Source organism: Anolis carolinensis, chromosome 2 (assembly GCF_035594765.1).
Source record: "Anolis carolinensis isolate JA03-04 chromosome 2, rAnoCar3.1.pri, whole genome shotgun sequence".
Classification (NCBI taxonomy): domain Eukaryota; kingdom Metazoa; phylum Chordata; class Lepidosauria; order Squamata; family Dactyloidae; genus Anolis; species Anolis carolinensis.
In genome coordinates this window covers 73,900,705-73,917,148 of record NC_085842.1, presented here as the reverse complement: position 1 = coordinate 73,917,148, position 16,444 = coordinate 73,900,705, and the positions used below count along the sequence as shown (strand labels likewise).

At 39.9% G+C, this 16,444-nt stretch overlaps 1 protein-coding gene across 1 annotated transcript in view; it reads left to right on the top strand.

The window, feature by feature from the left end:
- The first annotated feature begins 313 nt into the window (after nt 1-313).
- isy1 (ISY1 splicing factor homolog) overlaps nt 314-16,444 on the top strand; it is a 28,245-nt gene continuing 12,114 nt past the window's right edge. Inside the window, exons 1-8 of the mRNA XM_003217678.4 lie at nt 314-463; nt 5,186-5,208; nt 5,629-5,680; nt 10,158-10,223; nt 12,177-12,219; nt 12,993-13,105; nt 13,642-13,759; nt 15,668-15,790. Coding sequence (XP_003217726.1) covers nt 461-463; nt 5,186-5,208; nt 5,629-5,680; nt 10,158-10,223; nt 12,177-12,219; nt 12,993-13,105; nt 13,642-13,759; nt 15,668-15,790 — 541 coding nt within the window. The 5' untranslated portion in view covers nt 314-460. The remainder of the gene's footprint in view (nt 464-5,185; nt 5,209-5,628; nt 5,681-10,157; nt 10,224-12,176; nt 12,220-12,992; nt 13,106-13,641; nt 13,760-15,667; nt 15,791-16,444) is intronic.

Below are 16,444 nucleotides of genomic sequence, written 5' to 3'. Positions count from 1 at the left end.
CTGGAGGGAGGGCCCAAGTTGGCCCATGCCTGCAATAGTACCTGGTCGTCCTTGGAGGCCTCCCACAGGCTTAATTCAGTATTAAGAAAATAGTTATGCCAGGAACAGACATAAACCGGATCGGATTAAAAATCAGGGAGCTGATCTCTGTACCCTTTTCTATTTACAGTGTAATTAAAGCCTCCCACATTTTAAAATTATTGTGATATTTATATAGTAAGGCCTCCTTGACGCTCATCTGCTTCACTTCCACGCTTACGTAATCCCACACATTTCCAGCCCCCGGAAGGGGAGGCAACAGGAAGCCGGAAGTTGACACAAAGAAGCACGAAGACCGTAACTCTTGGGGCGCTACCCGTGCGGCTTGTAGGCGATTTACTTCCGGGGTAGGCTCCTCCGGGGGAACGTTTCCGGCTCGGCAGCGGCATTCAGAGCGTCGTGTTCCGCGGAGTCTGTCGCCATGGTGAGTAAAGGCCTAGGGGTGGAAGGAAGGAATAATGGGATAGGCTGTGACCTTAAACATGTGTTCTTCCAGATTTGGTTATGTTTTTATGTGCAAAGTATATGCTGGGTTGCTGTATAGCCATGTGCCAGAAGCATTCTCTCCTGACGTTTCGCCTGCATCTATGGCAGGCATCCTCAGAGTTTGTGAGGTCTGTTGGGAACTAGGCAAGTGAGGTTTATATATCTGTGGAATGTCCAGGGTGGGAGAAAGAACTCTTGTCTGAGGCAGGTGTGAATGTTGCAGTTGGTCACCTTGATTAGCATGAATAGCCAGGCAGCTTCAAAGCCTGACTGCTTCCTGCCTCGGAGAATTCTTTGTTAGGAGGGGACATCTGGCCCTGATTGTTTCCTGTCTGGGCAAAATGTCAGAAGAGAATGCTTCTGGAGCACGGCCATACAGCCCGGAAAAGTCACAGCAACCCAGTGATTCTGGCCATGAAAGCCTTTGACAACACATTAAGTATATGCTATTCGCTTTAAGTTATAACCAATATTTTAATAGAGCAATTTCCTTGCAAAACTCTCAATTTTAATTGAATAGAACAGTATTCTCAAGCTGTCGGTCCCCAAATGCTTTGGCCTTCAACTCCCAGAAATCCTAACAGCTGGTAGACTGGCTGGGATTTCTGGGAGTTGTAGGCCAAAACCACAGGTTGAGAACTACTGGTATAGAATATCTAAATCAAAGCTCTTAAATCATAACAGGACACTGGAAAATGTTCTAAAACTTTTTCCCATGTCGCTTTTTGCTCTTTCTTTGTTTTTTTGAAAAGCTATATCATTATAACAAAGTTCTCTTCACATCCAGAAAATATGTTCAAGGATTACTGTCATCCAGCAAAATAAAAACCAAAATTGCTTACTTTAAAACATTTAACATATTACAGTTACCTTGTTACATCATCTGTTCCTAGATCTATACATACCCCCCTCCCAACACCATTCATATAGTTATAAAAATACAGCTCTGTCAGTTTCATTCATTCTACTGACTCTAATTATGTCCATTACACATAATTTTTGTAATATATTGTAATATATTTTCTAATTGTTCATCCACAATCTTTTTTTGACGTTAGTTTTGAATTTGACAATCACGTAGGTTGTCTTTCAGAGGTCCCAACAGGTAAAAGTCAGAAGGGGCCAGATCAGGGCTGTAGGGTAGGTGAGACACTACTGACCAGCCCATTTGGGTTATGAAAAATGACATGTGTGGTTGTGCATTATTGTGATGAAGTTTGATGGAACAAATGCCTTTTAGTGGTTCTCTTCTTTCTTATTGCCTCCTTAAGTTTCATAAGTGTGGTCATATAGGTTTTGCTGTTGATTGTGGCACCATGTTGCAGAGAATCAACAAGAATAACACCCTGTCTGTCCCAAAACACTGTTGTCATAACCTTCTGTGCTGATTTGGTAGACTTGACTGTCAGTAGTGCTCCACCTACCCTACAGCCTACATGGTTTCAGATTTAATGACTTGAATGATGTTAAAACAGTTTTGAAATCATGGGTCACAAAGCAAGACCATGAATTTTTCCAAAATGGTTTTGATGCCTGGGTTAAATGATGGCGCAAATGTGTACAAATTGAGGGTGACTATGTTGAATAGTAGTTTTGCGTAGAGGATAGTTCAGGCTATGAGCTGTAGTAACTTCTGATGTTATATGTTCATTCATAATGTTTTTATGACACAGGAGGCAAAACATTTTGACACACACACACATATTATAGCTGGAGTCAGACTTAAAAAATGTACCTGTTCCGACTTACATACAAGTTCAACTTTAAGAACAAACTTACATAACCTTTTTCCTAACTTGGGGACTGCCTATACTTTTGCACGTGAAGCTAATCAGTGGCTTCCATTTATTATCAAATAGATCTTCTTTTATTTCTCTCTTTGTTAATCTTAATTTATAGGTTAATTTTTCTGATAGGACTATAGCCAGTATCCTGTTTAACCATTTTTTAAATTTATAAATTCTCTACCCTTTTCTAGGTTCTGACAATTTTGTGTCTTGCAGCACAAGATATTTGCATTTCCCAAATCCTTATTCTTGCTGCTGCTGCTGCTGCTGCATCCTTATTCTTACTTACTTTCAAATATAGCAGAAACAATGGGACTTAATTTGGAAAACCCAAGCGTATAAATCAATTTAAGCATAACTAAGAGAAAATACTTTGAAAATTGTGCATAGATGGTACTGTTATCCACTCAAACTACATAGATAAACTACATAACATTAATGATGGAACCCCAAAATTATGTTGGAGAAAGTGTGGAGAAATAGAGAATTGGAGCCACATGTAGCTAACATGCCCAAAAGTATGGAGATTCTGGGATGAAGGACTGTCATGGATAAAGCAAATAGTATGGAAAATAGCATATTTCAGTGGGGGCGCTTCTAAAAATCCAAATGGGACTCAGAACAATGAATTTAAATTACAGGAAAGGAGATTCCATCTGAACATTAAGAAGAGCTTCCTGACTGTAAGAGCTATTCAACAGTGGAACTCTCTGCCTCAGTGTCTGGTGGAGGCTCCTTCCTTTGAGACTTTTAAGTAGAGGCTGGATGGCCATCTGTCGGAGGGTGCTTTCATTGTGCATTTCCTGAATGGCAGGGATTGGGCGAGATGGTCTGTGTGGTCTATTCCAACTCTGTGATTCTATGAAAAACACATCACAGTTATAACTTTATAAGGCCAACCAAAACGTGCCAAATATACCATGCTATCACTGGTTCATTTTCATTTAGGCGATCCCTCGTAGTTCGAGGACGATTGTCTTCCATCTCTGGTGCCTTGGGGGTGGGTTCTTAGGTGGCTGAAGAGACCTATTCTTGATCTGCATGTTCTCCCGCAGTGAGGACATCAGTTTCCAGGTGGAAGGATGTCCCGGTCAAGGTTGGCTTGACGGGCCTTCCTCTTGGCATGTTTCTCCCTTAAGTCCCCCATTCTTGCCTCTTCGAACTCCGTGGCACTGCTGGTCACAGCTGACCTCCAATTAGAGTGCTCAAGGGCCAGGGCCTCCCAGTTGCCAGTGTCTATGCTACAGTTTTTAAGGTTGGCTTTAAGCCTATCTTTAAATCTCTTTTCCTGCCCACCAACATTACGTTTCCCATTCTTGAGTTCGGAGTAGAGTAGCTGCTTTGGGAGACAGTGATCGGGCATTCGGACAACGTGGCCAGTCCAGTGGAGTTGATGGCATAGGAGCATCACTTCAGTGCTGGTTGTCTTTGCTTCTTCCAGCACGCTGACATTTGTCCGCCTGTCTTCCCAAGAGATTTGCAGGATTTTTCTGAGGCAACACTGATGGAAACGCTCCAGGAGTTGAGTGTGATGTCTGTAGACTGTCCACGTTTCGCAGGCGTAGAGCAGGGTTGGGAGGACAATGGCTTTATAAACAAGCACCTTGGTATCTCTATGGATGTCCCGATCCTCAAACACTCTCTGCTTCATACGGAAAAATGCTGCACTCGCAGAGCTCAGGCAGTGTTGTATTTCAGTATCGATGTTGACTTTTGTGGAGAGGTGGCTGCCAAGGTAGCGGAAATGGTACTGCAATCCAATCCATGTACATAGATCTGTGATTATGTATTCTCAATAATTTACTTTCACTATTCTGGCATGGCATTTTGCTTCACTGCTTCTCTGGTACATAGACATATGATACTATTGTGGATTATTCTCTGGGTCCTGCTCCATAACCACAGGGGAGCAGTATTTAGCCACTCATGATCTCTAACTTGCAGAATTGCTGCAATTCACTGGACCTCCAATATATTACATTCCTAGGATTTTAAAACATGTTCTGTATGCTGAGCTGAACTTTACCCCTCATAATTTATTTACCTGTTTCTTTTATTTCCTATTCTCAGTTTAACAGACATGGTTCTATTGATTTTATCATGTGTTTTGGTGGAGTAATTAATATGATGAAATTAAAAGCATTTAACTGGCTTCTGTGGTGGTGATTCAGCTTGTTGTTAAATTTAGAGGGGCCTCTTTTAGAAATTTATACCATTATTTAAAGGTGATAATACTTTCAACCATCAGAAGTGTAATAAATTTCAGAAGGTGTGTTATTTGTTGGACTGTTTGTGCTCAGTTCATAATCTCTGTGTAAACATCCAATGTATAAGCTAACAAAATGTTCAATAACAAAAAAGATAATTTTGGATTTTATATAAATGCTTCAGATATAGTCAAATGCATTTCAGAAAAGTTATTTCAGTGTATTCTGATATGGTGTTCAAGCTGTCAGGTATGTATGTGCCTTTTAACATTTCTAGCTGTAAAATACATTGCATTAAAGTGTGCATACTCTGATACTGCTGAATTTTGGAAGCCTGATAATACGGGGACTGAGAGAGAAAACCTATTTTGATTTAATTTAATAAATAGAAATCTAGAATTGCCTAAACATGTTTTGTATGTGTGTGTGGGTGTGTGTGTGTGTGTGTGTGTGTGTGTATATATATATATATAAATAAATAATATGTACATATGGGTGTGTGTGTGTGTGTGTGTGTGTGTGTGTATATATATATATATATATATATATATATATATATATATATATATATATGAATGATGCCAAGGTCCTGTAGTTATCTATAATTCACATTGCAATCTATAGATATTTTTAAAAACAAAATTGTTCTCTTTTCTATTTCTTCAGGCTCGAAATGCAGAAAAAGCCATGTAAGTATCATATAAATCTTGGATTTTTGTTAGAACAGGTTGTCTGCCTTTTAACAGCTAGCTCAGCTACCTGCTGATTTTAATCCACACACATGAGCTCTTAGTATTATTAAAATGTCTATATTTTTTCTATATATTCATCTCTGCCCATGCTTACTAATTATATTTTGTGCACAGAGCGCAACATACAGCTGTTGTTTTCTAAAACAAATTAATTTAATCTCCTGTGGTGCCTCCATAGCTAAGTGTCAAAGTTATGTGATACATTATGATTATTATAGTAGCAGGATTTTGGCAAGAGTGCATCCATTTCAATATACAGAATACTCAACATTTAAACTGAGCCCTAGTTGCTCTGAATTCTCTGTAAATTCAGCCACAGAAACTAATAGATGTTAAATTAAATGTTCTGCCTTGTAGGACGGCCTTGGCCAGATTTCGCCAAGCTCAGCTGGAAGAAGGAAAAGTTAAGGTAACTATTGCAGTGTGTTTATTTGTAAGAAGCACATGACACACACACATATATATGTACACACATACATACTTAAATGTTTTCCCTAGAATTATCTTGTCTCCTCTTGATGTTCCTCCAGCAACAGCAAGGGTGTCCCTCTGGGCAGCTAAACCTGGCAATTCTAACTGGATGACTCCCCAAGAGGGTCTTCCTCCAGGGGCAAACCAAGAATGGGCAACTTGGAAGTCCCTGAACAGACTCAGAAGTGGAGTGGGCAGATCAAAAGACAATTTGGCAAGGTGGCACTACCTGGAGGAATCCTCCACCTTGTGTGACTGCGGAGCTGAACAAACAACTCAGCATATGTATGCTTGCCCACAATGCCCTGCCTCATGCACGGAGGAGGAGTTGTTTAAAGCTACAGACAATGCGGTTGCTGTTGCCCGCTTTTGGTCCAAAACTATTTAGTTGCTTGTGATTTCTTCTTCTTTTTTTTAATTTCCATTATTTGAAATGTATTTGTTGTACAATGCTTTTGACACGAAATAAATAAATCTTGTCTCATCATTTATCTTTATAACACAGAGCCCCAAACTGTATAATAATGGTAAATGAAAGGAGTTATTAATCTAGGAGCTGTATGCATTCTTTTGTCCTTTGTGTTTGTAGAGTGCCATATTCTAGAAAGTGTTTAATCTGAAAAAGTTTTGTGAATAAGTTGAATAACCACTACACAAATTTAGAAGTAAAAGATGTAAATGGGCTGATGTTGATGAAAATGATACTGAGAAGATGATGTCAGTAGGCTTTACAATCATCTTGCTGGCTCTTTTTATGTGACCACACACAGGAGCCTTTTGCCTACATATGCAGTCTCCTTGCTCTTCCCTTCATGGAAAGCAAAAGTCTAAACAGAAGTTTTTAATTAAATATATTTTGCTATTTCATAAAAGCCAGGAAACCATACCTCTCAGTTTTGAAATATGTCAAGAAATTAAATCAATCAATAATAATTTTAGATAAAAGGAGAAGCTATGGTTATTGAGAGGGTTAATCATTCTAGTGTGAAGGCTGTTGACCAGGTCATGGACCTGTACATATGTTGGTTCAATAAGCTAAGATATGATCATCCACATTGCTTTAAAAAAATCTAGAGTTCAATTACTGTGTAATGTGCAGGAATAAACACATTCTTTCATGTGCATATGTTTTTGTGATTAGGTATATTTTGCATGCGATTTCTGTACACATTGGATAGGCCCAAGGATCTCTTGACTATAATACAAATTCATATCTGAACCAAATGTTTATAAAAATGTGTTGAGGTAAATAAAAATGAGGTTGACTTATAGATACCTTCTCTTCCTTCGTAACTGCCAGTTATTTAGAATCATAGAATCATAGAATAGTAGAGTTGGAAGAGACCTCAAGGGCCATCTAGTCCAACCCCCCGCTAAGAAGCAGGAAATCGCATTCAAAGCACCCCCGACAGATGGCCATCCAGCCTCTGCTTAAAAGCCTCCAAAGAAGGAGCCTCCACCACGGCCCGGGGGAGAGAGTTCCACTGCCGAACAGCCCTCACAGTGAGGAAGTTCTTCCTGATGTTCAGGTGGAATCTCCTTTCCTGTAGTTTGAAGCCATTGTTCCGTGTCCTAGTCTGCAGGGCAGCAGAAAATAAGCTTGCTCCCTCCTCCCTATGACTTCCCCTCACATATTTGTACATGGCTATCATGTCTCCTCTCAGCCTTCTCTTCTGCAGGCTAAACATGCCCAGCTCTTTAAGCCTCTCCTCATAGGGCTTGTTCTCCAGACCCTTAATCATTTTAGTTGCCCTCCTCTGGACGCTTTCCAGCTTGTCAGCATCTCCCTTCATCTGCGGTGCCCAAAACTGGACACAGTATTCCAGGTGTGGTCTGACCAAGGCAGAATAGAGGGGGAGCATGACTTCCCTGGATCTAGACGTTATTCCCCTATTGATGCAGGCCAAAATCCCATTGGCTTTTTTAGCTGCCGCATCACATTGTAGGCTCATGTTTAACTTGTTGTCCACGAGGACTCCAAGATCTTTTTCGCACACACTGCTGTCAAGCCAGGCGTCCCCCATTCTGTATCTTTGATTTCCATTTTTTCTGCCGAAGTGAAGTATCTTGCATTTGTCCCTGTTGAACTTCATTTTGTTAGTTTCGGCCCATCTCTCTAGTCTGTCAAGATCGTTTTGAATTCTGCTCCTGTCTTCTGGAGTGTTAGCTATCCCTCCGAGTTTGGTGTCATCTGCAAACTTGATGATCGTGCCTTCTAACCCTTCGTCTAAGTCATTAATAAAGATGTTGAACAGAACCGGGCCCAGGACGGAGCCCTGCGGCACTCCACTTGTCACTTCTTTCCATGATGAAGACGACGCATTGGTGAGCACCCTTTGGGTTCGTTCGCTTAGCCAATTACAGATCCACCTAACCGTAGTTTTGTCTATCCCACATTTTACTAGTTTGTTTGCCAGAAGGTCGTGGGGGACTTTGTCGAAGGCCTTACTGAAATCTAGATATGCTACATCCACGGCATTCCCTGTATCGACCCAACTCGTAACTCTATCGAAAAAAGAGATCAGATTAGTCTGGCATGACTTGTTTTTGGTAAATCCGTGTTGACTATTAGCAATGACCGCATTTGTTTCTAAGTGTTTGCAGACCACTTCCTTAATGATCTTTTCCAGAATCTTGCCTGGTATTGATGTGAGGCTGACCGGACGGTAATTGTTTGGGTCGTTCTTTTTTCCCTTCTTGAAGATAGGGACCACATTCGCCCTCCTCCAATCTGCTGGGACTTCTCCTGTTCTCCAAGAACTCTCGAAGATGATTGCCAGTGGTTCTGAAATAACTTCCGCTAGTTCCTTCAATACTCTTGGATGTAGCTGATCTGGCCCTGGGGACTTGAATTCGTTTAGAGTGGCCAGGTGTTCCTGGACAACTTGTTTCCCTATTTGGGGTTGGATTTCCCCCAATCCTTCGTCCATTCCATGTTGCTGAGGTTGAAGATGGCTTTCTTTTTGTGAGAAGACCGAGGCAAAGAAGGCATTAAGCAGTTCTGCCTTTTCCCTATCCCCTGTCACCATCACCCCATCTACTCCTTGCAGTGGCCCTATCGCCTCCTTTTTCTTCCTTTTTCTACCAACATAAGCAAAAAAGCCTTTTTTGTTGTTTTTTATGTCCCTGGCAAGCCTGAGCTCATTTTGCGCTTTAGCCTTGCGAACCTTTTCCCTACAGGAGTTGGCTATACGTTTGAATTCTTCTTTGGTGATTTCTCCCCTTTTCCACTTCTTGTGCATGTCACTTTTGAGCTTTAGCTCAGTTAGAAGTTCTTTGGACATCCATTCTGGCTTCTTTGCACTTGTCTTATTTTTCTTCTTTGTTGGCACTGTTTGCATTTGCGCCTTGAGTATTTCACTTTTGAAAAACTCCCATCCATCCTTAACTCCCTTGTTTTTTAATATCGGCGTCCATGGAATGCCGCTCAGTAATTCCTTCATTTTTTGGAAGTCAGCTCTCTTAAAGTCCAGAATGCGTGTTTGACTTGTCTTAGTTTCAGCATTCCTTTGTATTGCATTGTATTGTATTTTATGCATCTGTACTGGGGAATCATATTCAGAACATCTGGTCTCCTGTAAATGTCTCAACTTCTGAGAGGAGAAACTACATGGAACAGTTTCTACTACTGCAGAGTTAGATACGATTGCTCAGAGCAAAATTTTAGAAGGCTAAAGTCATATGCCTCTATAGTAAGAACATTCTTCTAAACATATGAGCATTGATGGTTGCCTTTCATTGAAGCTATTTGATTTAATCATATGCTCTTGCATGCTGTCTTCCATGATTATATAAATAAAACTGGAAGAGAATATCTTCACTCATTGCCTTATTGGAGAATCAATAATTGAGCATTTTTTGTTCTTGGAACAACTCGGGTTTTGCACATGATAACCATGATGTACTACAAATGGGCAGGCATGTGATTCCTCATTACAGCTTGGATGCTTAAAGTTAGCTTGTAAGAACATGAGAAGAGCCATGCTGGATCACTCCAGAGACTCAATTTAGTCCTGTATTCAGTTCACACAGAGGACAGCCAGATTCCTGTGAGGAGCCCAGAAGCAAGACATGAGGGCAGTAGCTTTTTTCTCATCTCCCTTCATGTATCCCAGCAGTTGATATACAGAGGTATTCTGCCTGCAATGCCAGAAAGAATATAAATCCACCATGACAAGTAGCAACTGATTACCCCATATAAATTTGTCCAGTCTCCTTTTAAGGAGACAACAAATTTTGTTGTTGCGAATTCCACAATGTAAACAGTGTAAAGCAATATTTTTTTGTTTTTATGTGGGCTTTTGAGATTTTCTAGGTGTTTAGTATAGGTTGCCTTGGATAGATATCCAGACTGAGTGAATATAGGTTGCACATGAAGAGAGAATGATAATACTACATTTCTTTCTTTCAAACAGGAGCGGAGGCCCTTCCTTGCATCAGAATGTAATGAGCTGCCTAAAGCTGAGAAATGGAGGCGACAGGTATTTGCTATTTGATGTGGTGTGGCAAATTCTAAATAATATTGTAAATATGTAAATCAATGTTTGCTAGGATAGTTTTAGCTTCTGTTCGGTAGTATTTTTAAAGAAATATTCATGTGTCTTGTGACCCTGATATATAATGGCAAAGTTTCTGAATTGTTGAGGGAATAATAATAATAATAATAAATCTTTATTTGTATCCTACCTTTCTCCCACAAAGGGACCCAAAGTGGCTTACAACATATTAAAAACAATACAAGTCCAACAACCAGTATATATAACACATAAAAGAGTCTATAAAATAAAACATAAATAGCATCTAAAGCCAAATACATTATTGTAGACTCTTGTTGGATCATATTGCACTTTGCTCAGCTCGATAAAAGTTGGCCATCCTATCCCTCAGACTACATTTCATCTCTGAAGGCTTGCTTAAACAGGAAGATTTTGAACTATTTTTAAAGGATGACAATGAAGGGGCAGTTTTAATTTCCTTGCAGAGGGAGTTCCAAAGTGTCGGGGCGGCCACTGAGAAAGCCCTTTCTCTTGTTGCCACCTGCCACATTTGAGATGGTGGCAGCAGCAAGAATAGGGCCTCTACAGATGATCTTAGCAATCTGGCAGATTGTTTTGAGGAGATGGGAAGGAGACTTTTGTATTTTAAATTAAAAGAAAAGAACATGACCAAGGAAGCATTTACTTTGAAAGGTATCTCTAAACCAAAACATGTCAGAGTTTATATTAAAATGCTGAATTTATTTATAAACAAAGAAGAAATAAAAATCTTGACATTAAGATGGGTCAACAGTTTCTCTTAATCCAGTGATGCTGTCACCTAAACACATTAAACCTGCAGAGAAAATTAGAAATATAGGCATTTTTTGAAATGAAAACTATCTAGATTTTTGTTTGGCTTGGCATATTATAATATAAAACATTGATTTTCTTCTTTATACTCAGATGTGTCTGTTTTCAAATCAAAATGTTTCTAATGTTCCAAACAGTATAAAGTCCTTCCCAGGAACTACATGAATGAAGTCTCTTTCATAGCCGTAGCATGTCTCTGCTTTTTAATGGCTTGATCTTGAGTATAAGGGTCAAACTGAAATGGTGGGAATCCATTGTTTCATATGGAATGCATCATCGTACAACAGGGCAGTGGGAATATTGCTGTTGAGATGATGGATTCCCACCCCCTCTCATGTCAAGAATAGTAGTGTTGCCTCCTCATCCTATGTCTTATAGTTCCTGATTTCATATTATTTATCATGACTGCCATCTGCCTGGAAGATTTTCAGGACTTGCTTTTTTATGCACGGCATAAGGCAGAGTTATACAGCTTGTAACATTGGCATCTCTGTTTGTGTCCCTTGAAGCTTGAGGGAACACAGGGACATCCTAGCCCCTTCCCTGATTCTTATGAAAGGTTAAACTATAAGTTATGCAACAAGTCATGTTGTACAATAGGTATTAAGAAGTAGCACACACATCTAATGGCATTTTGGGGGGGGGGGGCTAAAACCTGTAGGGAATGAATTAGATCATAGTAGAAATACTCTTTACAATAAGATGACAGAGCAGAAAATTTTAGATAATAATATGAGACTTATTTTCTTTCATTTGACTAGGGAGGGTTATTTTTGCCAACTTGCCTCTTCATCTTTAGCTCTCTTCATCATATTCTACACAATAACACACACAAGCAGTCTCGACTCTGAGGAGCAGATTTTCAAGGAGGGCAGGAATGATTACAAGGGAGAGAAGGAAGTGGGAAACCTTTATTCCTTTAATTTATTCCTCTTAACTACAGAATTCTTTTACATAGTGGACTGGTTTTTAACAAAAATTAATTTGTTTCTATAAGATCTTGTAATACACTTCAAAATAGTTATTGCTAATTATTAAAAGTAAAAACATTATATAATGCATCTCTCACTCTCTCTGTTTCTCAAGATTATTGGTGAAATATCCAAGAAGGTGGCACAAATTCAAAATGGTGAGCCCTTGATAAGAGGAAATAGCAATATTTTTATAAGTAAAGAATGTGCTTTTCATTTAGATGGCTTAAGGCTGTACTTTATTTTGTCCTTGCCTCCTCATATTGCACTGATGAAGGAACTGTTACTGTAAAACACCTAGAAAGCTGTTGATGGAAAGGGGTGTTGGATTAGTTGAACAGCTGTAATCCTGGTAATAAAAGCTTTTCCAAAAAAACCCAGAAACGACACTCTAGTCTTGGATTGGATAATATACAGACTTTTTGCTGCCACTGTGCTTCAATTCAAGTGTTCAATAATTGTTCTCAATAGAGATGTGAGAAGTTGGGGCACAGAAGTCCTAGGATATTCCATCATTTCTACCACCTTCTGTATGTGGAAAATAACAGTCTGAAGTAGAAGGCCGCCATGAACCATGGAAACTCTTCATGTAGTTTGAAACCTGAATTTCCAAGGTTCCATATCACATGGCGTTCTTTCCTAGATACAGGGAGTCTTTGGGTCAGAAAGTTATACTTTGTGCAGAGAGGGTAGAAAGCAGCTAGCATATCTCCTCTCTTTTGCATGTTTATTCATTATGCTTAGTTGATGTCTAAAGTAAGCTATGGTTGAGCTGTGTGTCTTTGATTCCTTGGCAGAATCTATTAAAATGCATCTCTCAACATCAGCCTAAGTAGTGTTTACCTAGAAGCAGAGAGATACTGTAAAGTTTCAGAACAGGATGTGTCGTTTTTCAAAATCTTAAAGCTTTCCCTTTTCTTCCTTAAACTAGCTGGTTTAGGTGAATTCAGAATCCGTGACTTGAATGATGAAATTAACAAACTCCTAAGAGAAAAAGGACATTGGGAAGTCCGAATAAAGGAGTTGGGAGGACCCGATTATGCAGTAAGTTTGCAACAATAATCAAAATGCTTGCAGAAAAGTACAGATGTGTCTGTTGTAAATTGCTAGTGAACTAAATTTTGAGGGTTGCATAAATGGCTGTCCATATATGTAGGGTATTATATCAGTGACCTTCATATGGTCAGCAGTTCATATGAATATTTATTTGTAAAATTGGACTGATTTTGACTGTACTATTGGGGTTACACACTGCCCTAGGCTTGTAATGCTCTGATTGCAGATTATGGCTGGAATCCTGTTGGTGACAAATGTCAGTATATAATTGGCATAATTTTTGTTAAAATAATGGAGACAGACAGATGACAGAGATAGATGTCCTGCCATCTCCCAGTCTGTTCTGGAGCCAGCAAGACAGCTTTCGCATCTGACAGAGATGGCTTTCGATGTTGTTCCTTCTTGCCACATCACTTGCTTCCATTTTACCCCTCTCCTACTCTTCTGCTCATAGTTATTCCAGCCAATAGAATCACAGCCTCTATTGAGTAATGGCTTATATGGTGTTTTTCTTATTTTTGAAGAGAGTGGGTCCCAAAATGCTTGATCATGAAGGAAAAGAAGTTCCAGGAAACAGAGGTTACAAATACTTTGGAGCTGCTAAAGACTTACCTGGTGTCCGAGAACTCTTTGAAAAAGAACGTAAGTGCTTGTGTGTGCACATGTTGTTTATTTATTCAGTCACTTCCAATTCTTCGTGACCTCATGGACCAGCCCACGCCAGAGCTCCCTAGCTCTTCAAGGTCAAGCCAGTCACTTCAAGGATACCGTCCATCCATCTTGCCCTTGGTCGGCCTCTCTTCCTTTTTCCTTCCATTTTCCCCAGCATCGTGATCTTTTCCAAGCTTTCCTGTCTCCTCATGATGTGGCCAAAATACTTCAGCTTTGCCTCTAATTTCCTTCCCTCCAGTGAGCAGTCGGGCATTATTTCTTGGAGGATGGACTGGTTGGATCTTCTTGCGGTCCAAGGGATTCTCAGGATTTTCCTCCAGCACCAGAGTTCAAAAGCATCTATCTTCCTTTGCTCAGCCTTCCTTATGGTCCAGCTCTCGCATCCATAGGTTACTATGGGGAATACCATTGCTTTGACTATGCGGACCTTCGTTGCCAGTGTGATGTCTCTGCTCTTCACTATATTGTCAAGGTTGGCCATTGCTCTCCTCCCAAGAAGTAAACGTCTTCTGATTTCCTGGCTGCAGTCTGCATCTGCGGTGATCTTCGCGCCTAGAAATATAAAGTCTGTCACTGCCTCCACGTTTTCTCCCTCTATTTGCCTGTTATTAATCAACCTGGTTGCCGTAAACTTGGTTTTCTTGATGTTTAACTGCAACCCAGCATTTGCATTTTCTTCTTTCACCTTGGTGATAAGGCTCCTCAGCAACTCCTCGCTTTCAGCCATCAGAGTGGTATCATCTGCATACCTAAGGTTGTTAATGTTTCTTCCAGCAATTTTAACTCCAGCCTTGGATTCATCAAGCCCCGCATGTTGCATAATGTGTTCTGCATACAAGTTGAATAGGTAGGGTGAGAGCATACAGCTCTGCTGTACTCCTTTTCCAATCTTGAACCAGTCTGTTGTTCCGTGGTCTGTTCTTACTGTTGCTACTTGGTTGCTATACAGATTCCTCAGGAGACAGACAAGGTGACTTGGTACCCCTATAACACCAAGGACTTGCCACAATTTATTATGATCCACATAGTCAAAGGCTTTAGAATAGTCAACAAAACAGAAATAGATGTTTTTTCTGAAACTCCCTCCCTTCCTTCATTATCCAGTGGGTATTGGCAATTTGGTCTTCATTCCTCTGCCTTTTCTAAATCTTGCTTGGACATCTGACAACTCTTGCTCCATGTATTGCTGGAGTCCACCTTGCAGGATCTTGAGCATTACCTTACTGGCATGTGAAATAAGTGCCACTGGAATGTGTCCATATGAATAGATAAATGCAATTCAGTAAGAAGTTCTCTAGATAAAACTATTGCATTTTCTTCTCAATTCTGATGAGATGTCATCTTTGTGGTTTTTCTCCCATGTAATACAGAACACAGAAAAGAAATTTATATTTTGCTCTACTTCATTTTTGCATTGTGCAGTCAGCCCTCCATAAGTTCATGGATTCTGTACCTATAGATTCAACCATCCATGGCTAGGAAATATTCCTCCCTCCTCCTCTTAAAAATCCAATCAGCAATCCTTGAGTATAACCAAGTATAATGTCACTTATCCATATTAAGTACATAGTATCTTAGTCCCATGTTCAGAACTGTCTTCAGTGAGTAAATTATTAATTCATATCCCATCTGATAGTGGAAGCAGTATAAATGCCAAGTTTGTCTTTTCTAGAGAAAAACATTAAAAATTTATGAATATGAAAATGAAAATCAGGAGTTAATTGTGTCTTTGAAAGAAGAGGCTGAAATGAATATAGACTTATCCTTAACACATAGTCTATGGATTCCTTCCTTTAAGGTTTGGGCACAGGTCGTGACTACTAAAAGCTAGAAGATAAATCTGTTCTTCATTTTGATAATTTTGGTTTATTCCTTTAGCTCTCCCTCCTCCAAGGAAGACACGAGCTGAACTAATGAAAGCTATTGATGCAGAATATTATGGATACAGAGATGAGGATGATGGTGTTCTAGAGCCATTGGAACAGGAACATGAAAGGAAAGGTATATATGAATAAACACTAAGTCTTTTTTTGCTTTAATGCCATTTACAGGAGTCCCAAACTTGTTACTTGTAATCTAATCTAAATCTCAATCTAATCTAAATCTATCTAAATCTGATCTATCTATCTAAATCTAATCTCAATCTAAATCCATAATAAAAGCGAAACCCGTATGTGTGTATGTGGCACAGGTGTCTGCTCACACAGACAGCCGACAGCCTCCACAAACAGGCTATAGTTCCCAGTGCTGAGAATCCAGCAAGTCACTCCTTTGTACTGACATTGCGGTTACAGCGAGCTCCATGAGCATGTAGCCCAACCCCTGCCAATGTCCTTCTCAAACACTACGTCCCATCACCCAAGGAATGCTTTCAGTTGGGGACCATTTCATCCTAGATTTTGCTTTTTCTTCCACCACAGGCAGGCATTCCAGGGTTCCCCATTGCTGTGGAATTTGCATGGTCCCGCCCACTGCCCTTCCTTTTCAAATCTGTCTGCATAACAAACAGAGCAGAATTGAGCTGCAACTAAACTTAAACTGGAAGAGTTTGGGGATTGACTGCAAATGGTGGAAGTTGTAGTTCACCCTGCATCAAGTTAGAGCATGTGACCCCTACTGGGAAATTTAGAGGAGTTGTAGTTCACCTACACCCAG